Source organism: Nannobrachium achirus (assembly GCF_963921795.1).
Source record: "Nannobrachium achirus genome assembly, chromosome: 9".
NCBI lineage: Eukaryota > Metazoa > Chordata > Actinopteri > Myctophiformes > Myctophidae > Nannobrachium > Nannobrachium achirus.
In genome coordinates this window covers 43,889,828-43,912,924 of record NC_137818.1, presented here as the reverse complement: position 1 = coordinate 43,912,924, position 23,097 = coordinate 43,889,828, and the positions used below count along the sequence as shown (strand labels likewise).

The 23,097-nt window shown below is 41.8% G+C and overlaps 2 protein-coding genes across 2 annotated transcripts; one reads left to right on the top strand and one right to left on the bottom strand.

Moving 5' to 3' along the window:
- Window positions 1–1,112: 1,112 nt before the first annotated feature.
- On the top strand, window positions 1,113–10,755 carry mylk2 (myosin light chain kinase 2; the record flags this gene model as incomplete). The annotated part of the gene is made up of 13 exons (XM_080732797.1): window positions 1,113–1,374; window positions 1,854–1,987; window positions 4,741–5,129; window positions 5,479–5,669; window positions 6,022–6,127; window positions 6,471–6,564; window positions 7,074–7,183; window positions 7,764–7,905; window positions 8,455–8,525; window positions 8,885–9,013; window positions 9,171–9,323; window positions 10,382–10,514; window positions 10,623–10,755. 13 exons carry the CDS (start codon window positions 1,113–1,115, stop codon window positions 10,701–10,703), a joined length of 1,995 nt encoding a protein of 664 aa, XP_080588923.1. The 3' UTR covers window positions 10,704–10,755.
- Window positions 10,756–18,690: 7,935 nt separating this feature from the next.
- LOC308291559 (zinc finger protein PLAGL2-like) lies at window positions 18,691–20,007 on the bottom strand (the record flags this gene model as incomplete). The annotated part of the gene is made up of 1 exon (XM_080733592.1): window positions 18,691–20,007. One exon carries the CDS (start codon window positions 20,005–20,007, stop codon window positions 18,691–18,693), a length of 1,317 nt encoding a protein of 438 aa, XP_080589718.1.
- Window positions 20,008–23,097: the final 3,090 nt, after the last annotated feature.

Genomic DNA, 23,097 nt, shown 5'->3' with positions numbered 1-23,097 from the left:
CTGAGTCTAGAAGATATAATGGTATTGCAATGTCCTGATGTGATGGTTCAAAAGAAGAGAGGTTATTTATACCTGTAGATGGGCTATCAAAATAGTTTGGCTGTAATGTAACTATATGGCAAGCTGACAATACAAAAATAAAAACGCAAAACAAAAAGGTTGACCCTCCTGATACAGATCACATCAACAGTCATGTTTTCTTAGAGAGAATAATGTACACTATTGTAGGTGCATAGGACATTTCTACAGGGAAAGAAGCAAAACTCATAGGATGTCAGCCTGTGTAGATTGCTGACCCGTAACTTCCCATAATACAATAGCAGGTCACTAGGGAGTTAGGGACCCATGACAACCTATTTGATAGCAAAACCTGGGAAATGCAAAATGATGGATATCCTGTTAAGAAATTGCAGATCTAAAGAAAGTGGGTGCTTTTATGTATTCCACTACACATTTGTAAGGATGTTCTACTCACAATATCATTCCCTAATAGGTTTTCTATGAGTATTGAGTAAATCCTTTTCCCTGTTTTAGGTATTTCAGCTAACATTGAGTTTGAATCAGATTATTATAACCTGTACAATTTTACTCCATGAGAACGTATTTGCCTATTGTGTGCTTTCCTCTGACGTCTGTCCACTGTCCCTGGCATACCTTGCTTATCTGGTACTATTCTCTACCCTTCCCAAGTCGCTGCTGTTCCACTGTACCCCTTGTCTGGCTATTTCTGGATCTGGGGCTGGAAGCCAATAGAGATAACTGGTCCAAACCAGTGCACTGGACTTTCCAAAGACTACTGCCTGCCCTGCAACACTTATGGGTTTTGCCTCTTTCACTCTCATCTGCACTTTTAGGAACAGCATTTGAATTCAACAGGTATGGAAACATTGGACCTGGAAATTTAAAGAATGGTGGCGAAGGTCATTTGGAAAAGGACATCACGCCTAAAGTGTCAGAGGCTTGGAGCACACTTGGAGTCTTCTTCAGTCTCTATAACGGTCTGAGTTTGGCATAGAATCAGCTTTTCATCACAATTGTCAAGATTTTTTGCCCATAATTGCTAAGCATCTGTAGGCTCTGTTTTTTCGGAAGTCCCTTGGGAACCATCTACCATGGGTTCACTGCAGGGCCAGGTATCTGCCGCTCTGACTGGTCTGGGGACATTAGAAGCTAAAGTAGACAGCCTGGCTCATAACCTGGAGCTAGTCCTGGGACGAGGAGGACATGGTGGCTGTCCCTTGTGCCTCACCTGCAGTATGCATGTTCGCCAGCAAGAGGCCACAGAGAGGCACCTGGCAGCCCAGTCCAGGCTGCTGGAGAAGATGGACATGAGGATTGCTGAAATGCAGACAGCTTTGGAGAGGATGCAGAAAGGTGGGTGGTGATGTGTCAGTGGAAAAGTACTGTACTATATAGTCTGCTATAGATCCATGCTTTAAATTACCTGTAGGTCTACATTAAATCAAGCCACCCAACACTTGTGTTTTTCGCTCATTCGACAAATAATTTAAGTATCTCTGAGCTGCCAGGTCCCCTATGTGCTTCTACGGTTTACTGTATTGCAAATTGCAATGCAGACATGTTTTTGTGAAGGCTGAGGTTACCTTTTGCATTGGATGGGTCGTCTCACTCCAAATCATCCTCATCCAGTAAAACATGTTTGAAAACCTTCCTATTCTCCCCTTCTTACAGAGCAGTTGTGCAAAATGTCCAACAGTTTGTCCTTTCCTTCCACTGATATATTTTAGTAAGGGGAAGTGCATACCTGAGAACATCTCAACAGAAACTGGTATTAGATTATTAGATGGAATGACAGATTCACAGCTTAATTCATTATGCTGTTTCTTGTGAAGGTGGTCTTGAAGGAAAGCATGTTAACACAAATCAACAAACAAGTCAACATATGAATGTGGTCCCTCAATCACAAAAAGCTGCCATTCCAAAGACTGCGTCATTACCTGCAAAGACCCCACTCATCACTGTCAAGGTACTCTTTGCTTTTATTTTTTTCATCCTGTTACCCTGAGAAAGGTAATTCTCCTCTGGGATGAGAAAAGGCTGGGAATGATTGGGGCTAATTATTTAGCCTGCAATTATAATGTCGAAATAAATTAAATTTTATTTTATTATGCCTTATGACAAATAACCTTCTTGGTGGAGAGAATCGATGATCATAATGTATCATAATGTAATACAAATTATTCCCCTTAACAGAAAATATTGTATTATCTCCCAGAGTCCAGATACTTGCTCACAGCCAGAAAGCAGTAAACATCAATACATCAAATCCCCACATGCTGCCATATCTCCCCAGAAAGGTACAGCTCATTTCTATTACAGATGAATAATTCCGTTTAGAAAACAACAAACTATGTTTACTTCAAAAAATAACTCATCATTGTCTGATGATGATGATAAATATTGTGTGGTGATTGTCATCACATTATGCTTTTCATACAGGCTGATATCATGGATTCAGCTTGCTTGCTTTAGCTTTCTTATTTATTTATTTATATATTTATTCATATATTTATTTGTTTAGCGTCTTCAGGGTGGTGTGGCCATAAGCAACATTGGCAGCAAACGATAGGCCCTACATAGACAATTGTGGCTGGAGGAGACATTGAAAATATGTTTTTATTTTGTATATAATAAGTTTTATAGGACTGACGATGAATGCAATTGGGGAGGTATAGCAATGCTGGATAATGCTCTCCAATTCCAAAGATCAGTCGAGGAAAAATGGCTTACAGATCAAATGAACTTGAATTCATTATTCATTATTTCTTGTGAAGGTGGTCTTGAAGGAAAGCATGTTTACACAAATACACAAACAAGTCAACACATGAATGTGGTCCTTCAATCACCACAAGAAGCTGCCACTCCAAAGACATCACTGCCTGCAAGGACCCCACAAATCACTGTGAAGGTACTCTATGCTATTTCCAAAAAACAACATTTGTTTTTTGTCTTCAACAAAAATATACCGGTTATATACCGGTAACCTGTTATTTACAATTCAAATGTAGGCATACATTCAAATGTATGTCATGCCATAATAAGTACTTAGGTACTAAATCATTTTTAATTTTGAAGTATTGTATTTTCGGCTAGAGTCCAGATGGTTGCTCCCAGCCAGAAAGCAGTAAACAACAATACATCAAACCCTCACCTCCTGCCATATCTCCCCAGAAAGGTACAGATCATGTCTATTACAAATACATGTATCCCTGTTATTTACATGTATGAATGTTTCATTTTAGAAAAAAGCAACAAGCAACAAACCTATCATTTCATTTCTTTTTCTTTCTTTTCTTTAATTTATTTTAGGGCTACATGTTCGCTCTAAATCAAGTTTACTTGCTTTCCTGCATACTACATTTGGATTAAGCTTATTTATTTTTCATTTTTCAATATTGATGAAAAGGTTTTAAAAGTATTTCTATGGAAAAAACTACAAAAATCTGAAACGAAGTCTCTGGTGTTTAGATGGAAGTTTACAGCATCTCATCTGGTATTCCCAACCAAGTACTTCTGAGTACCCTGCTTAGCTTTGGAAATTCAATGTGATTGGGTGTGTTAAAGACGTATGGTCATAAGCAACAGTGACAGCATCCATGTAGCCTAGGTCCTATAGTAGATGACAATGGATGGAGGAGAAGCGTTTCAACATTTTAATTTTATTTTTAACGTTTAGCACTTTCCTACAGTAAAATCCTCTGTTAATTTACTTATTTACTAATTTATCACATTTTATTCCAATGGGAGTACAACTTTAATAGGTCCATTTCCTTCTATTTGTAAACTATCAGTACTATTAGTAAGTACGTAAGTGTTTGATGATGACTAATGCCTAGCATAACGGCCAGGTGGTCTGCATATCTTTTCAGTTGGTGGTGGGGAAGAGCAGAGAGACCCTAAAGGGTTCACAATAGGCCAAAAGCCCATTGTTGGAGGGACACCAGTGGATCATCCACACCCAGTGGCTGATTCATCAGTACAAAAAACCAAGAGTACATTGGTGGCTGGAAAGGTTTGTCTGCCTTTTTTATTATGAAAACAGGGGGGGTTTTCATTTATTGTAAGGTGCAGTGACTGAATATTAAAGGCTCATTCATACTCCAGAGACGGTGAAGAATAGTTCACTGTGATGTAGTTTTCTAAAGTCTCACTTCACCCTCACTTCATCCTTGTATTAAGGTGAAACTACACCGCGGTGAACTGCTCTTCACGTTCTCTGGAGTCTGAATGAGCCTTAAGAGTTTGCTAATTGCCTAACATGGAAATGTGGATGCCGAAATGTAGCATGGGTCACATTAGTACCATTTCACATTTGTGAGCATTAGTATTTGTAGACATTTATTCTTATCATATTACTGACCTCAACACTAGGATATGAACAGACAGGTGATCATACCTGGAGTGCAGGTGATTGGTGGAAATTCCCAAGAGGTGAAAGGTCAGCCAATGGCAATGTCCAGCCAGCAGTGTGTGGGAGGAACGGTTGTGACCACACCAGGCACATCAGTCATTAGAAAGGTATTTTACCTTCATTTATTCAAACAAAACAAACCTAATACCAATGGATGTCACTCGGCCACCAATACAGAGACAAGGGTTTGATGGTGGACAAAGTACTTAAAGGGATAGTTCACCCAAAAAACAACTTATTTTCTGTTCATTACTCACCTCATGGAGACGTGAATTCATGGATATTTTTTTTACTTTTTATGTTTTCAGAGTGACTTGCCCAGTGAGCCACAGGTTCATATTAAGCAGCAGCCTCCCAAGCAAGCCACTGTCGCTGCTCCTCTCAACAGAGAGGAGGGAGCAGCCAGAGGATGGCTCCATGTGACTGGTGGGAAATCCCAAGAGGTCAAGGTTCAATCAATGCCAGAGCCCTCTAGCCAGAAAGAAAAGTTGGGAATGGGTAAGAGAGTGGAGGTTGCAGCAGCCGTCCAATCAGTGGCCGGCGGCCAGATGAGCCAGAGCACGTCTGGCTCGACCAAAACAGCCAAGACCTTATTGCAGGTGCCTCAAAAGCCGTGTGGAGTGGCTGTCCCCATAGTAACGATGGAGAGTCCGTCCTCCCTCAGACATGTGTCTAGCTGTCCAGAGTCTCTTCAGAGGTACACACACACACACACACACACACACACACACACACACACACACACACACACACACACACACACACACACACACACACACACACACACACACACCCCACTGTTTTATATTAGGGCAAATCTTGTGGCACCATTTTGTGGTATTTCTTGGGCCTAGCAGATGATTTATTGCTTCAGGTTTTACTCAGTACCATGTCACATATCATGGCTGTAATTTATTTATTGGAAACTTGAAAATGAACTGCATTGGATCCATTGGAATAGGGGTTCTTTTTTCCATTTCCTGGAAAGCAAATGTTTTGGACAGGTTTCCACCTGACAGCAGTGATATGTGTGTGTGGTGTTGTAGGCTCCAGGGAGCAGGGCCCCAGGCTCCAGTTCAGATGGTAGTCCTCAGCACGCACCCTGCTCAGGGGAGCAGCCATGCCGTGGCCAGGGGGTCAAGCCCCAGCCCCAGTCCAGACTGTGGCATTCAGATCCGTGTCATCCCTGCTACATCATCAGACACAGCCAGAACCATCTCATCTCCAAAGATCTTAGGTTGGTTTTTCTCCAGTCATTGAAACATTCTTATACATACCTGAATAATTGAATCAATGATGGCTAAACACCATTGCCTGGTTAAATCGTCAATCATTGAATTTAGTTCTCAAGCTAGTTTAATTTCTTTGCAAGTGGATCTTTGTGAAAGGAATGGAATGGAATAAATATCTTCCTAGAAAATTAAACCACAGTGCGCTTTGGAAAATGGTCTACAAAGTATAATTGTAGTCAATGGGCTGAACACACCCCAGACCACCAGTATGGTTCCTCAAATGTAGTTCTGTAAAACCTTTTTTTTCCACTGTAACAGTTCTTAAGAACTTGACTTGACTCTACCCTGCCCTCTCAGATGATGTCCCTCCCCATTCAGCGCCGTTCCTCCATCGATTTGTCTCCCTGAGCTCCAGCCCAGCATCAGACCTCTTCATCATTCACACCCGAGAGGTCCTGGGAGGGTGAGAGATGTTCACACAAACAGTCTCTGGAAACACTGTGGTAGAGGCACACCAATGTGACACATACTCGCTTGAACCTGTGTGTGTCTCTCTCTTTCTCTCTCTCTCTAGTAATATGTCAATCATAACTAAACTTTAGGTTCACATATTTTCCAGTATATTGGCTATTTGCTGATCCTACAGACCAATCACACAACAGTTGTAAACTCCACCATTCAGGCAACACCTTGGTGGCTCATGTAGTTAGTAGTACATGTACCAGGTAAGGAGGGACACGCAGTCACAGAGTTATCTTATACTGTATATCACAGTGCATGTGATATGTTGCATGTGTTTTCACCAGCGGACGCTTTGGAAAGGTTCATCGGTGCACGGAAAGGTCCTCTGGACTGAGGCTGGCTGCTAAGGTCATTAATACCCGCAACGCCAAAGAAAAGGTAAAACACTTGGCGATAGACAGACTGACTGACTGACTGATTGATTGATTGATTGCTGTACCATAGATAGATATCGTCGTTGTCGAGTGGAAACCTTGTATGTCCAAAACCGTTCGTTTTGTATTTATCATTTAAAAAATGAACTAAACTAGTGAAAACAGCCCATCTACAAGCACACAACGCCTCGCACCGCGAGGCGTTGTGTGCTTGTAGATCTGCTGTTTTCACTACTTTTGTGAGACTGCCTTATATGATGAAGCAGGTCTTTACTTTGGAAAAAAAATAAAATTACAAATTTGAAACTTGGAGATACGAGGTTTCTGCCCGACAGTGACGATATAGTATGTATGTAGATGGATAAACACATTTCTATGTTAATTTCTAATATAACTCGGATATACAAACTGACCGTTTACAGTGTTGATAGATTGATAGTTTAGTGACAGTGAAAATGTTATGCCTCCAAAGAAAAGAGTTGTTCAGAGTGTGTGTGCATGCATGTCTGACAGGAGATGGCCCAGAATGAGGTGCAGGTGATGAACCAGCTCAGTCATGCCAACATCCTCCAGCTGTATGAGGCCTTTGAGAGCAAGAACCAAGTGGTTCTCATCCTGGAATAGTAAGACTCCTTCCTCCATTCCTCTTCTACTGTATTCTGCCACACTGTGTCCAGCCATCCACTTCTCTGCTCCTCTCATCACCACTGCACAGTAAAGTTCATTGAATAACATTTCAAATGGAGCCTCAGCCTAATGACCAGTTTGATAAAAGTACTTTTACTACATTTACAAGTTTACATAAATGGTGCATTTATATAGCGCTTTTATCCAAAGCGCTTTACAATGTGCATTACATTCACCCATTCACACACACATTCATACACCGGTGGCAGTGGAAACCATGCAAGGCACCAACCAGCTCACCGGGAGCAACTCGGGGTTCGGTGTCTTGCCCAAGGACATGTAGACAGGAGGAGCTACAGCCGCTACATTTTACCTACTTACCTACCCCACTTGTCCTTATTGTGGGCATGTAATTAAAGGCAAAACAAATTGCAGTGCAACACAACAAAGTATGAATTGGGCCTACGTTGTTAAATTCCATGGTTAGGTTTAGGATTTGGGATAAGTGTTGCAATGACAGTTATGTTTTGATCAGGCACGTGGTTGTGTGTACTGTATGTCTCTGGCATGTGTCAGTGTGGAGGGAGGCGAGCTGTTTGACAGGATCGTGGATGAGAGCACACCGCTGACAGAGGTGGATGCCATGGTGTTTGTGAAGCAGATCTGTGAAGGTCTCCAATACATGCATCAGATGTATGTCCTTCACTTGGATCTCAAGGTCAGGCAGTCACACGTGATAGCAAAATAATGTGATGAACACATCCCTGTGTAATAGCTGATTGTATTTCTGTATAGATCTGCTGTCTCCCTATTTCTCTCTATTTCTATGGGTCTTCTCTGATGTCTTGTTTACTTAAAGGAGTAGTTCACCCCCAAAATGACTTTTTTTCTATTGATTACTCATGCCATAGATTTCTTTGTATTTGTCGCATTCCTAAGACAAAAATGTGATTATAGTAAATTTACCCCCATTGATTCCGGATGGGGACCCACATGCATGGCCCTGGATGGGGACCCGAATGCATGGCACTGGATGGGGAAACCCTCAGGGTAAGTATACTGTAATCAATTTTTGTCTTAGGAATGCGACAAAAAACAAAAAATATTATTGAACTCAAGTCTCCATGGCGTGAATAATCAATAGAAAATAAGTCATTTTGGGGGTGAACAACTCCTTTAATAGGAGTGAGGATCTCAGGATATCAACTAGTTGTTATTGAGTCAGATTTCTTTCCAATTGTGTTTGTTTTTGTTCCATGATTTCTAGCCAGAAAACATCTTGTGTGTGAACCACACTGGTCATCAGGTGAAGATTATTGACTTTGGACTGGCCAGAAGGTAAGACTAGATAAGTAATGATGTGTGCACAGTGCACACGCATGAACAGACAAAAGGTAGTCTGGCCCTAATAAAGTCGCATTTTGATCAATCCAGCCATGGCCCAAAATGAGCTTTTTAAGCTGCAGCATTAAGCTGTGCTGAAAGCTGTTGAACTGAAAAATATTAATGTCGATGGCATAGATTATTTGATCCACTTCCATCGAAGGTGCTGTGAAATTAACACCTTGATATTAGTTATTTTAAATTCAGGCATTTTAAGCTTATTCTACAGTTGCATGGATAGGTGTTCAAGTGTATAAAAGTCAAATGGCAAAATGTCTGAATCTTGTGCACATTTGACCTGTTTTGATTGACAGATACAAACCACGGGAGAAGTTGCGAGTCAACTTTGGAACTCCAGAGTTTCTGGCCCCTGAGGTGGTGAACTTTGACTTTGTCTCTTTTCCCACAGACATGTGGACCCTTGGGGTGGTCACATACATGCTGTAAGTCCTTTCTAAATTGTGACACTATTTCACACAAATGTAATCCTCTGCCATTCCGGCCTGGCGGAGATAATAAATATAAACTTTAATATATAGGCAATGAGATGCTTAAAACAATAATAGTGTGTCGGTGTTATTGCCTTTGTCGCTTATACAGTGTAAGTGGAATGGCACCTTTCCTGGGTGATGATGACAGCCAGACACTGAGTAACGTGCTGGCTGTCAACTGGTATTTTGACGAGGAGGCCTTTGAACATGTGTCTGCAGAAGCCAAGGACTTCATCACCAATTTACTGATCAGAGAGAAGGGGTAAGATGCAGCTCTCTAATTCTGCCCAACCCAGTGCTGCTTGCATTGGCTTAATAAGCAACATCGAGTCCCTCAACAAAGAAATTGAGAAATGTTCTGTTTACTTCTGTGCTAGTGGTCATTAGAGGGGGTACACACTGAGTGTTTATTTAACGACCTAAACCCTATACTTAGTTGACCATATTCCCATGAGCCCCCTACTTAGTTGACCGTATTCCCATGGGCTACACTAAATATCTGCCAAGCTGGGAGAAACTGGGTCACAAGTCTTTGATATGACCCGGCTGGGGATCGAACCCCAACCTCCCAGTCTCAGGGCAGACACTCTAACCAAAAGGCCACTGAACTGGTCCGAGGTCAGTGGTCGAAGTTGAGTTAGTTGTGCAGAGGACTGGGCTTCAAATCTTGGGCAGCACATAAATCTTACGGATAGTAACTTTAACTGGCAGGTCTAACTACTTCACTTTTTGGAGCGGTGAAAGCGCTCCCAATAGACAGGTATGTCCGTGGGTATGTCCGTGGGTGGGTGGCTGGGTGGCTGGCTGGCCGTGTCCGTAGCCTGGCAATACCTTGAGTGGCCACACACAACACACTAGTTAAAGGAGGGGCGCTGTTTTGTGCAGGCCAGGCACACTCACCACTCACTCACAGGCACAGTTTACAGTTTAGGCATTTAGCAACACACACAGGGTATAGCTGCTCAGATTCACCGCTCCACTTCGAACCGAGGTTTGATTTTTTCTTGTAATGTATTGTGCAATGTGATCAGGTCTGCTGTGCACATTTCATTGCTAATCTACATAGTTTGCGGTATAATGGTCTAGGATTAAACATAATACAAAAACTATGTATGGATAACAATGTTTTCATGCTCAGTGACATGGTCCTAGATCACAATTCTGACATTAGCAACCAGTTAGGATTTTTCTGTTTACACTGTACAGACTCTCTTTATTCTAGTCTTTCTCCTGACCTGTGATGCGCTTCAGCCCCACCTTTCTGTCTCTAACAAAGCATATTAAAATAATGTTTTCCATCTAATCCACTGTTTTATTCAGAGGCCGAATGAGTGCAGCTCAGTGTCTCAAGCATCCTTGGCTCAACAACATCTCAGAGAAGGCGAAACACAATAACATTGTGCTCAAATCCCAGGTCTTGCTCAAGAAGTACATGGCCAAGAGGCTATGGAAGGTCAGTTTGCGTTAATTGACATTAATTTATACCAATACTAGTTCCAGTTTTAGACTTTCATAGTTAGATTTTGACACTGTGTGTTTGTTGTGTGTTTTATTTTGGCAGAAAAACTACATTGCCATAGCAGCAGCCAACAGACTGAAGAAGATTAGCAGTTCAGGCTCTCTCACCTCTATGGGAGTCTAACCACTAACAGCACTCTACCCGTAGTACAGACAATAGCAGATCTACAAGCTCACAACATTGGGTGATGTGATGAGTATGTATCTTGGCTATTTTCATTGAGTATATGCTAAGCTTGTGTTGAATTCAAACACATTTAGCCTATATTCAGTCTGCACCCCGGTCCCCACAAACAAGCTAATAATATGCAACTACTATGCAATACATAAGGTAGCATTTTCATGAATCAGCTATTGCAGCATTCATTTCATTGTTAAGGTTCATTTTTTATTTATGCATGATTTATTATTTTACATGTAGCTATCTTGTTGTAGTTGGATTTGTGTTGAATGTATTTCCCTAAACTGTTGACTCAACTAGCAACTTGATAATGTTGGAGTGTACACAAACCAAAACTCTACTATGGTAATAGTGTGGTATGCTATGTCCAAAATACAGCTCCTGTAGGATTTTTGTGCCAAAATTGATTTTTCTGCAGATTTTGGTTCTATAGGGTCCAAACTATCAGAAAATGACGGGGGTCAAATTTTCCGACCCCTCCCTCATTTCCTGGGGGCGGGTCACTTCAGTTTTGGCCCTATTCGGCTATGTATTCCCAATTTCCCATAGTATTTTTTGCTAAAATTGATTTGTTTGCTGTTTTGGCTTCTATAGGGACCAAACTATCAGAAAATTACAGGGGTCACATTTTCAGACCCCTCCCTCATTTCCTGGGGGCGGGTCACTTCAGTTTTGGCCCTATTCGGCTATGTATTCCCAATTTCCCATAGTATTTTTTGCTAAAATTGATTTGTTTGCTGTTTTGGCTTCTATAGGGACCAAACTATCAGAAAATTACGGGGGTCACATTTTCAGACCCCTCCCTCATTTCCTGGGGGCGGGTCACTTCAGTTTTGGCCCTATTCGGCTATGTATTCCCAATTTCCCATAGTATTTTTTGCAAAAATTGATTTGTTTGCTGTTTTGGCTTCTATAGGGACCAAACTATCAGAAAATTACGGGGGTCACATTTTCAGACCCCTCCCTCATTTCCTGGGGCCGGGTCACTTCAGTTTTGGCCCTATTCAGCTATGCATTCCCAATTTCCCATAGGATTTTTTTGCAAAAATTGTTTTGTTTGCTGTTTTGGCTTCCATAGGGAACAAACTATCAGAAAATAACGGGGTTGAAATTTTCAGACCCCGCCCTCATTTCCTGGGGGCGGGTCACAGTTTTGGCCCTATTCAGCTATGCATTCCAATTTCCCATAGGATTTTTTTTTTTGCTAAAATTGTTTTGTTTGCTGTTTAGGCTTCTATGGGGACCAAACTATCAGAAAATGACAGGGTTCAAATTTTCATACCCCTCCCCCATTTCCTGAGGCGGGGAGGGGGGGGTTTCAGTTTTAGCCCTATTCGGCTCTATATTCCCATAGATTTTTTTTTCTTCTTTTCTGTTTTGGCTTCTTTAGGGACCAAACTGTCAGAAAATGAGGGGGTTCACATTTTGCATGCAATTGAAGATGCCAGGGCAGAGCCCCTGTAGGAAGATCTTCCATGTGTCCCATAGCATGATCTGACGGAGGACGATTATTCTATCAAAGTTCTTATTGTTGATGCCATGGGTTTGCTTCAGAGCATGAAAAAGACAAAAAGCTGTCAGATCTTCAGGATGCATTCAACAAACGCATCATAACGATGATGGCTGGCTATGTTGAGGGTCAAGTTGTCTTTGATAGGTAATATTAGGTATATGGATCAGTCGAAAAACACGAAGTCTTCATCCAGAGATGAAGCTCACTATGTCCATCAAGGAACTCCTGACTGTGTGATCAACCAAGGAGAAGTTGACATGTGTTAGGCCAGGGACTGCTTGAGTATTTCTCAAGGGACAGTTCTTTCAAGCTCGTTGTCATATATGATACCTTCATCAAGGGACATGATTTTGAGGAGGTGCACACATTGAAGAGGCTGCTGACACCGATCTCCAATTGCCCTGAGCCCTGAGCTTCCACCAATTGAAGAGAATTGGTGGAATTCAGAGAGTGGAGGGTATGTTCCAGTCAGGTGTCTTGCCCTCCCTGCTCCAAAGGCAATACTTGAGCTCATCACATGTAATGTGGGTGCAAAGCAGGTTGCAAGGGACAGTCAGTCTCTGCAAGTGCTATGGCACTGGACTGGAGACTTTGCCAACAGTATAAAGGCCCATTCTCACTGGGCCAGATTAACAGATAAATAAGTATCTTTCTCCATTCAAGTGGATGGTAAGACACAGATAAAAACAATATCTGTGACAGATATTTTCTTTTATCTGTATCTTACCATCCACTTGAATGGAGAAAGATATTTTTGTATCTGTTTATCTGGCCCAGTGGGAATGAGCCTTAAGGGAGGACATAGATAACAGTGATCATGAATAGATCCTGTATTTGACTAGAATAATAACAGGTCAGAAGTATAAATGCTACCCCATCCTCCTCACTTGAACTGTTCCTACCTAAACTATTGAATATCCTCAGAATATACTGTGAAGTTGTGTATAAAGTACTGTAAAGTACTCCCCCCAGGATATGAGGGAGGGGTCTGAAAATTGGAACCCTGTCATTTTGTGATAGTTTGGTCCCTGTAGAAGCCAAAACGGCAAAGAAATCAATTTTAGCAAAACACTCCTATGGGAATACATAGGTGAATAGGGCCAAAACTGAAGTGACCCCCTCCCCCCCTAGGAAATGAGGGAGGGGTCTGAAAATGTCTACCCCGTCATTTTCTGATAGTTTGGTCCCTATAGAAGCCAAAACAACAAAAGATAAAATATGTTTTAGCAAAACAATCCTATGGGAGATTGGGAAAACATAGCCGAATAGGGCCAAAACTGAAGTGACCCGCCCCCAGGAAATGAGGGAGGGGTCTGAAAATTTTACCCCCATTATTTTCTGATAGTTTGGTCCCTATAGAAGCCAAAACAGCAAACAAATCATTTTTTTGAAAAAAACTCCTCTGGGAAATTGGGAAAACATAGCTGAATAGGGCCAAAACTGAAGTGACCCTCCTCCAGGAAATGAGGGAGGGGTCTGAAAATTTAACCCCCATCATTTTCTGATAGTTTGGTCCCTATAGAAGCCAAAACAGCAAAATAAATCTATTTGGCAAAAGAATCCTTTGGGAAATTGGGAAAACAAGGCCGAATAGGGCCAAAACTGAAGTGACCCGCCCCCAAGGAAATGAGGGAGGGGTCTGAAAATTTGACCCCCGTCATTTTCTGATAGTTTGGTCCCTATAGAAGCCAAAACAGCAAAAAAAGCCATTTGGGCAAAAAAGTCCTTTGGGAAATTGGGAAAACAAGGCCGAAAAGGGCCAAAACTGAAGTGACCCGCCCCCAGGAAATGAGGGAGGGGTCTGAAAATTTGACCCCCGTCATTTTCTGATAGTTTGGTCCCTATAGAAGCCAAAACAGCAAAAAAATCAATTTTGGCAAAAAATTCCTACAGGAATACATAGCATACCGCACTATAACTTTGGATAATTATTTACTTTTGATGCATCTTGATTCTCACAATTACAGGTGCAATGACAATTAAATATGGGATAACTATGGAGGGAGATAACAGTGGAGTTTGAAGCCTATGATCTGAATAATCTTTCCTATACATCTTTCATTGGGTTAATTTCTAGCCAGTCCCAATGAGAGATGTATATCTCCCTACCTACAGCATCAAGACAGTTGTAGAATTCAGTAATATAATCTAATCTACAACAAAAACCTCCAATGTTTTCAGATGGGGGGTCCATATCAATTTGTCAGTCCATGACGTGAAAATGTTTAAGAACCACTATACTCTATAATAATCTATATATAATCTCCCCTTGCAACCATTGAGGGACCCCTAGGGGCTCCTGGACCCCATTGAGAAGCTCTTTATGATAGAATAATAATAACAGCAACACCTCACAGAAGTTTTGATTGAGCCTCATTATTGTCCTGTCCAGTGTCCACCATGTTGTTCTAAAAGGAGTGTTTTTGGGCTCATTCTGCCCCCAAGTGGAGGTAATGATACATTGTCACTTAACTTACATTGTAAGTGTGTTAAACAGTTCTGCTTTGGACACATTTCATCTCATCACAAAAGTCACATGTAATTTCTTCAACACACAAAGCAAGTAATATTACCACAAGAATATGATGATGATTGTTAAAGAGCAATGTTCCTTCTAATCTGCGTATGCAGCTCCCGAGTCCCTGGATCATAACTAATGAAATAAATTCACAACTTTATATTAAATCAAAGGCTTTCCTGTCTTTCCTTGCACAATGATGTCTACAAGGAATCGGGACTGACTTTTTTTTTTAACCTGTTTCAAATGTTTAATTTGAACTGTTGGTCTGAATGAGCTCATTCCCTCAATTTGGAATTCAAAAGGTGTTTAGTCAAGTTATTGAACTACAACGAATGGGTTATCACTTGGATAATCGCATTGGCTCCCAATTGACTTACAGTAGTCAAATCCTTTCTATAGTAAATTACTGTTTATACAGTAGCTCTTGAAAACCTTTCAAAAGAAATGGACAATTAATAGTATAGGTACAGGTATCTGAAATAATAAACACTATCTTAATGGTTTCACTTTCAGCCTCTTATGAGCTACACCAAAGGAATGCAAATTAAACAATATAATTTGTTAAAATGTAATGTCAAGCAGCACTACACTGCAGTATGTCAAATGTCAAACCACATTTTCCATTGCTCAGAAGACAGGAATATTTAAGTTGCATTCTGAAAAAACACAAAGACAAATAGAAATCTAAAGAATGATTTATTGCTTTATTTTCTGACAATTAGAAAATATAAGAGCTGTTTATTCTTTCTTTTCATCTTTCTCTAGTCTATTGGGTGATAATACAAACACCTAAAGCAAAATTGCTCTAATCGAACAAAGTTAAAAGTGGTCATACCTGCATTTTAGTGGTTCTCAGAGCCAACTTGAATGCAGGTGATGCAACCAATTGTAACAAATTATCATTCGGTAAGATGGTGGGTACATTAATTAGCCTGGCATCCTATCTGCGCTGCCTTGATAATGTTTTACAATGTGTTCAATCTGGAATCCACGGCTGGTATTACAACATTGCTTGTTTATCAGACAGCCAATGTTCAGCTTTAATTTTGATCGATTACCAGGGATTGATGCAAACAGCAATGTCTCTGGCGTTAATTAGAGACAGCCTTTTTTGTGTGGAATTGACAAGTGATATAGGAGCTGTTTATTGTGGGTCTAAACTCAGTTTTCTTTAAGCCAGTTTGTCTATCAGAAGCGATAAATTAACGCTGATGGTGACAATTGTTTTCAAATGAACAAAATATTTCACCAATAACTAAATTCACAAGAAATGATGTTGCCTACTACAAGTGACACTGTTGTGAGTATAGCTAAAGCTTTACTGGCTTACTTCAGATTCCATATCCAGATTAAAATGTATGAAACATTCCAGATTGAACAAATCAAAGTAAAACAATCAGATTACAACAAACGCAAAAAAACAATGGTTCTCCAGGGAACACAGTATGTTACTTGTGCTAGAAATCATTTTGCTCTAAGCTAACCTCAATATAAAACTATGAAGCTACAAAGTGTGCGTTTTGTTCACTGACAAATATAGAACTATAGACATGTTCTCTGTAGTCAAGTGGAGAGTAACCTGTCGCTCTTCTCTGAGGTAGTCAACAAGTAGAAAAAAAATCATCATCAAAGGCATGGGTAAACTAGATGTGTTTCAAAGATACACGGCTATAATGTATACACCATAGTTGAAAACTCAACACATTATCGCATCCAAGTCTAAACCACTCAACTTACATGTTAAAACAATGATGATTTTGTTTTGCAGGAGAAAAAATTATGAGAGGTAGCAAAGTTTGAATGAATTATGTCGCTGTCTGTCACTAGATAAAAATAAAGAGTTTAGATTCATAAAACCTACCATTATAGTTTCAATCTAATGGCACAAATAACCAAAAATAACTAGAAGCAAATACACATAAAATATAACAGTTCTGCATGTTTGTTGAGGTACATAACATTTTCAAGAGATCAGAGTCATCCTTTTCTTTTTTTCCATAAATGTCATAAGTGCTTAAACCCAGTTGAGATTAGACACTCTTAGAGAGGCACAACAGTAGCATTTTAAGACAATGGTGCAACACATCAAGGATTGGAACAATGCTAGTGAGGTAAAGTCCTTTGTAATACAGCAAAAGTTAAGGCAGAAGAGTGAAACCAACCCTTTCAGTAACAATCCCTCTAAATATCTTCTCTCCAAGATAACTTCAACAGCCAAAGAGATGGTCACGTTTCATTGTGGTGATAAAAAAAAAATCTGATATGCCACTATGCGATTTGAGTTGAAGGGATGACCTGTTTTGTGGAAGCAGGTGCCAGGCTACTAATGGAAAGATGTGATCCAAAGTCTGAGGAGCACATTAAGGTACACTGTTGAGTAACTTTATTCATCCTATGTTGCAGTGACACAAGCACATCTGGCTCGAATCTCAACGGACATTCCCTAAAACGCTTCCCACCTTCGACTTTGCCTTGTCTTGTCTTTTGCAGAAAGAAAGGTGAAAAATGCCAAAGGCAAAGTCAAAAAGAGAGGCACAGTGCTCGGTCAACATTACATTAGAAACTATAAAATCAAACGAGCCAAAAAACGTGCGGGAATGGATGCTAAAGGGAACAGTGAAATGGTTGTAGAGCTCAAAGCTTGCTCAGTGTCCAGGGACACTGTGTTCAATCTCGAATCTCCAATGCTTTTTAGCAGCAATACAGGTCAAACTATTGTGCATTACATTTGGGATCCATCACTTGCTCAGCTGAAGGTTCAGGTTAGCATGGTTGGGAAGTGATGGATTACATTGTTTACAATAACATTACTGTGCTTAATTAAAATATGTAAATACGTTTTACAATTAATGTTACTCAAACAGCAATCAGATAGCAAAAGTAACGAATAAAAACATAGCTTGAATTGCTATTTGAAGGCATTTCATTGTGAGACTATTGACTTAATATAATTAATTTCTCATCACCGGAAGCGGTGAAGAAGGTTGTAGACAATTGATTCATAACTGGCTCATATTTAGTTTAGATAATTGGTTTATCTATCCATCTGCTGGTGCAATTGTTAAATCAATCATTTATGTAACCTGGGGTAGTTACTGGCAGTTGTTGGTCTTGGGATTACATTTACAGCCATTACTGCCAGTAAATTATAATAAGGCATTTTGAAGGCAAAATTGCCAGCGCTTATTCCACTGGATTTAATTAAAAAAATCAAATTTAGAATGCCCTGCTCATCTCTAAAGCATTTAAATTACCTGAGATCCAACTTCAGTACGCCAAATTATCAGTGAATTTCTATACCATCTGCTGCAGCATGAAAGCATTCTCTTACCCATGAGTGAAAAAAAAAGTGTTAATTGTTTTGAATAATGTAGACCTATCCTCAAACCATAAAATTCACTGGGGTTGTGCTGCACCTGTGTCCACTCTCTTTTTATAAGTGCAACCACTGTTTGTAACAGGTTTTTACCCGAAAGAAGTACTCAATTTTGGTTGCATTGAGATCTAAATTTTCTTCCCTCTTTCAAGCTTCCTTTAAAAAAAAAAGAAAGAAAAGAAAACAATAAAAGAAAACAATGAGGTAATACTGATGAGGTGATTTGTTGTGTTCAACAAAAGATATCCAAGATTAGCATAATTAGCATCAACAAGCTAAATTAGCATATTTCTCTTTTTGTTGTTGTTGTTGCTTTTTTTCTTCTTTTAAACCAGGAGGCTCATGCGGAGATATCATTCCCATTTTTACCCTTTTCAAAAAAAAAAAAAAAAAGACAATGCACGAGCACATGGGAGGCCAGCATTTGTCCTTTACCAGAAGCTGCCCTTCCCATGCCAGATTAAGTTTCCGTGGTGACAACTTTTGCCGTGTCGCCTAAGGACAGGGGAGCAGAGCTGCTTCACTGTTGAAAGGCCTGGTAGTAGCGAGGTAGGGAGCTGGAAGTGCTCATTGTGGGACTGCTGTACCCCTGAGGTAGCTGGTTGTGGTTGTGGGCTCCGGGGCCCTGGGGTACGTGAGCCTGGGGAGGCTGAAGGAGGGCGAAGGGCCCCGGGGCCTGGGAGGACAGGCCAGCGGAAGAGGCTGGGGAGGAAGTGGCTGAGTTGGAGGTAGACGGATAGCCCATCACCAGCCCTCCCATCCCCATGTGGGCGCTGTAGGGCGGCAGGCCAAAGGGCAGGAAGCCCAGTAGCGGGCCCAGGTCCATGTTAGCAGCGCAGGAGAGCTCGGCGGAGGAGAGGGCGGGGCTCCTGGACAGCAGGTGGGGGTCCCCGGCTCCTGGCACTCCGGTAGTTTCCGGCAGAGCCTCCCTCTGAGGAGGGGAGGCGGCGGAGGAGGTGCAGGAGGGGGCGGTGCTCAGGTGGGGGGGCAAGCCACTCTGCAGGTCCAGGAGGAAGCTCTCCACATCGGCACGGGGGTATGAGGTAGATCCGTGTTGGTACCTGGACATGTTGCCGTACGCCGGCTGCTGTTGCTGCTGCTGCTGCGCTGCTGGCGACTGCAGGTGGTGGTGGTGGGGGTGGGGGGAGGGGGCCGGCATGTGACGAGCCACGCCCATGGTCGTGGACAAGGAGCCCTGCATGAGGCCATGGTGGTGGCCGATGCCAGGGATGGGGTTGGCCATGGGGTAGGAGTTGTACATGTCCATCGAGAAGGCCTCAGGGGGCTCCTTGGAGGCCGAGACCAGGTCGCAGGTCACAGGACTCGGCTCCTCCTTCACGGTACATGGGGTCGCCGGGGCAGGGGTGGCTGTCGGCGTGCCGGTGCCAGCGGGCGTTAGCCCCGTCTCCTGGGCGTGGCTCTTCTTCAGGTGACGTGTCAGGTGGTCTCTGCGGCCAAAGCGTTGTGCGCAACGCGGGCACAGGAAGTCCCGGCGGCCTGTGTGCACCACGGCATGTCGGCGCACATCCTTGCGGGTATAGAAGCGGCGGTCGCAGCGCTCACACGAGTACTTCCTCTCCCGCACTGGTGCGCCGGCGTTTGCGTTGCCCTCCGGCGGCGGGGGCCTGTCGTTGTGGCTGCCCAGGTGCTCCAGCAGAGACGCCGCTCCCTCCGGGCACGGCAGGCCGGGCGCGGGGCTGTGTGCCGCCACCAGGTGCCGCCTGTAGCCCAGCTGGGTGCTGTACTGCTTTCCGCACTCCTGACACTGGAAGAGCTGCCTGCTGGCCTGCTGGCTCTCCTGCAGCTGGCTCTTCAGATGGTCCTGCTGCTGGAACATCTTCTAGCAGATGGGACAGCGCTGGCTGTTCTCATGCACAGGGACTCTGGCCCGGAGCCTGACCAGACACAGACAAGACTCATGGGGTTATTCCAAGGAGCTGAGCATCAGACTGAAGACCTCTGGTTGCCTTGTTCATTCAGTGTGGTGTGATGAATGTTAAGTGCTGTTTGTTGGGTGTCCGATGGTCTCTTACGGTGATGACTGGCGGTCTGTCCTGCCTTGGTAGGGCGAGCTTGTGTCCGACGCTTGGTTTCTGTGGCAACAGCTGCCATAGCAACCCCAAAAGGGTTAGGGTGATGAGGAGTCAGACACACTCAGCAGCTTTGGAAGCTCCGACTGTTTCTGTGTCTGTATGTGTGTGTGTGTGTGTTTGTTTCCTGAAAAGAGCTCTTGTTTAGGCCCAGAAGTTTATTGCAGCGTTCAGCCGGCCAAAAACGCCAGAATTGCAGCAGCAGCTAAATTGCAGAGGCTCCCTGGCATTTTTACAGTCCTGTAAACACAATAAAGAACAAAATATATTTTTTTGTTTAATTATCATTAAGGACAATGGCAAAATCTACAGTGGGAGCCATGAGTAAAGATGAAAAGGTCTTCTCCTAAGTTAAACAATTATTACAGCAACTGTTGGAATTGATTTACTTCCAATTCCCATATTTCCACACAGTTGGGAGGGTGTACACAAGCATGTGTCTCCTCTCCTCCTATACAAATGAAGTCCCAAACTGTTGCTTTTCACCTGACGTTGAGGAGTTTCACTAGGAGGATGTAACAGATGCAGAGGAACATGCTGTCTGCCCTAGTTCTACTCCCTGTTTACCCATTTAGGCCTAGAATTATTGAATGCTTTAACCAGTGAAAAATAGCAGATATACAAGCTCACAGCGCGGCACCGAGTGCCGCGCTGCGAGCTTGTAGATCTGCTATTAAGTTGTGAAAATGTGTGCAAATCTTTGAATATATGCATTTTTAAAGCGAACGTTTGTAACTCAAATTTTGCTTCTGGGTGGTCCCTGGAACTAAATATTTTGAGATGGGGGTCCGTGGCCAAATACATATCATTTTGGGGGTCCTTCACATGAAAAAGTTGACATAGTAGTCTCTCAAGAACAGACTAACTGAGCTCCAGTTAAGTGAAAAGGACCTTTTCTTTGACGATGGCTGGCCAGATTGCTGACATAGAAACATAGGTTTTTCCAAAAAATCTTAGGATTCAAAAGACACTTATAGAATCGGGTCAAAATTAAAAATTTCACGATTTTTCAAAAATAGCAGATCTACAAGCTCGCAGCGCGGCACTCGGTGCCGCGCTGTGAGCTTGTATATCTGCTATTTTTCAATAGTTAAAAGCAGTCAATAATTCTAGGCCTAACAGGCACACTGAGCAACCTCAGGGACTTTACCCCTGAGCAACACCTGGATTCTCCAAGTCAAGTCTACTTAAGCCAGGTTTTTTTTTTTTTAAAGATTTGTTTTTGGGCTTTTTATACCTTTATTGATAGGATAGTAGACTGACAGGAAATGGGGAGAGAGATGTGGGAATGACATGTGGCAAAGGTCGTCCAGATCGGGAATCGAACCGGCGACGCCAGCAGGCATCATAGCCTAGTATGTGGTATGCGCCTTGACCACCAGGCCAGCAGCCCATACCCCATACTTAAGCCAGGTTTTAAAACTCTGGGATTAAATTCACCAAGTATATCAGATATCTCTGATAACGTAATCAACATAGTGCATGTTTGCGAATAGTGTTCTTGCAGTTCGACAACTACATCATGCACTGAATCTGTACTGTATCAGCTGTGAGAGACTGACATAAGAGATCTTTTCACAATAGATGTTTCCCTTTTAATTCAAAACTTCTCTGAAAGACCCACTCCGTATGTCCAAAACACCACCACTCTTTCGCCCCAGTCTTGCACCATGTATGTTAATTTGAAACAGAAACTCTGCTTTCTAGTGATGTTGTGTGGAGCTGTGCATCTAAGTAGCGTGAGCCGTGACAAACAGAGTTATTGTCTGCTGGTAAAGCGGTACAAGAACTCTCTATCTGCTGTTTGAAATTATACATTATTGTAAAACTTCATACGACCACAGGATTTATGGATTATGGCTTTAAATAAATTGCCTATTCAAGCTGTTTTACCCAGAAAAGACACAATTAGTTGCTCAGGAATTGCATCACAAATATTGAGTTTGAGTAATTATGGAATAAGGTTGATGTATCTTAGTCAGAGTCCAATTTTATCAGGGTACTTTTTCAGGGAAGCTGCAAGACTTAATAACTGGGTAACTGAATAACAATCTATTGATAACATTATTATACATTAATAAATGTTATTACTCTACTGGACCGGTTAATAAATCTAGACGTACGATCACACACAGATTCTGTTAGGGCTAAAAAATAATAGGATTTGTGAAAAAATAGTCATCATACAAATAGAAACGTAATGAAATTGTTATGTATTAAATGCAGCAAAATGGATGTCAAAAATAAGTAGAAAGCAGATAAGTACATTTAACTTAGGTAGCAAGATGTCAAAAGTTTTCACAGAAACCAAGTAACATGAATAATGACTGAGCAAGCTCAGGGCTGTGTGAAGGACAGCTATAATTGATGAACTTGCATTTCCCTGTGTGTTGCAGGGAATCCAACAACAAAACTACACATAAGTAGGAATAGCTGTGATGGAATTCTCTACATAATGAATACAATATTTTGAAGATTTAAGATAAACTATTCAGTAGGTTACAATTAAACTGTGATGTGTATCCCACAAGTGACTGTTAAACACATGAAATCAAGCTATTGAATACAAACTACATTATTTCCTACATGCTCTGTATAGGCTACATAATGCTAGGTAATTACAGAAAGCACTAAAAGATAATAAGGGAGATATGTTAAGAGTTAAGGATAGAAGCATGCCTGTCTCATCTAGCTATAAGTTATTGAGTTGGCCTATTTACTCTCCATAGATTCTGTATTCTGGCGACTGTAGTCATCACTAATGCTACATCATAATATGCATTAACGTTATGCATTATTATTATCATTGTTGTTATTACACAAAAATAGATCTTCAC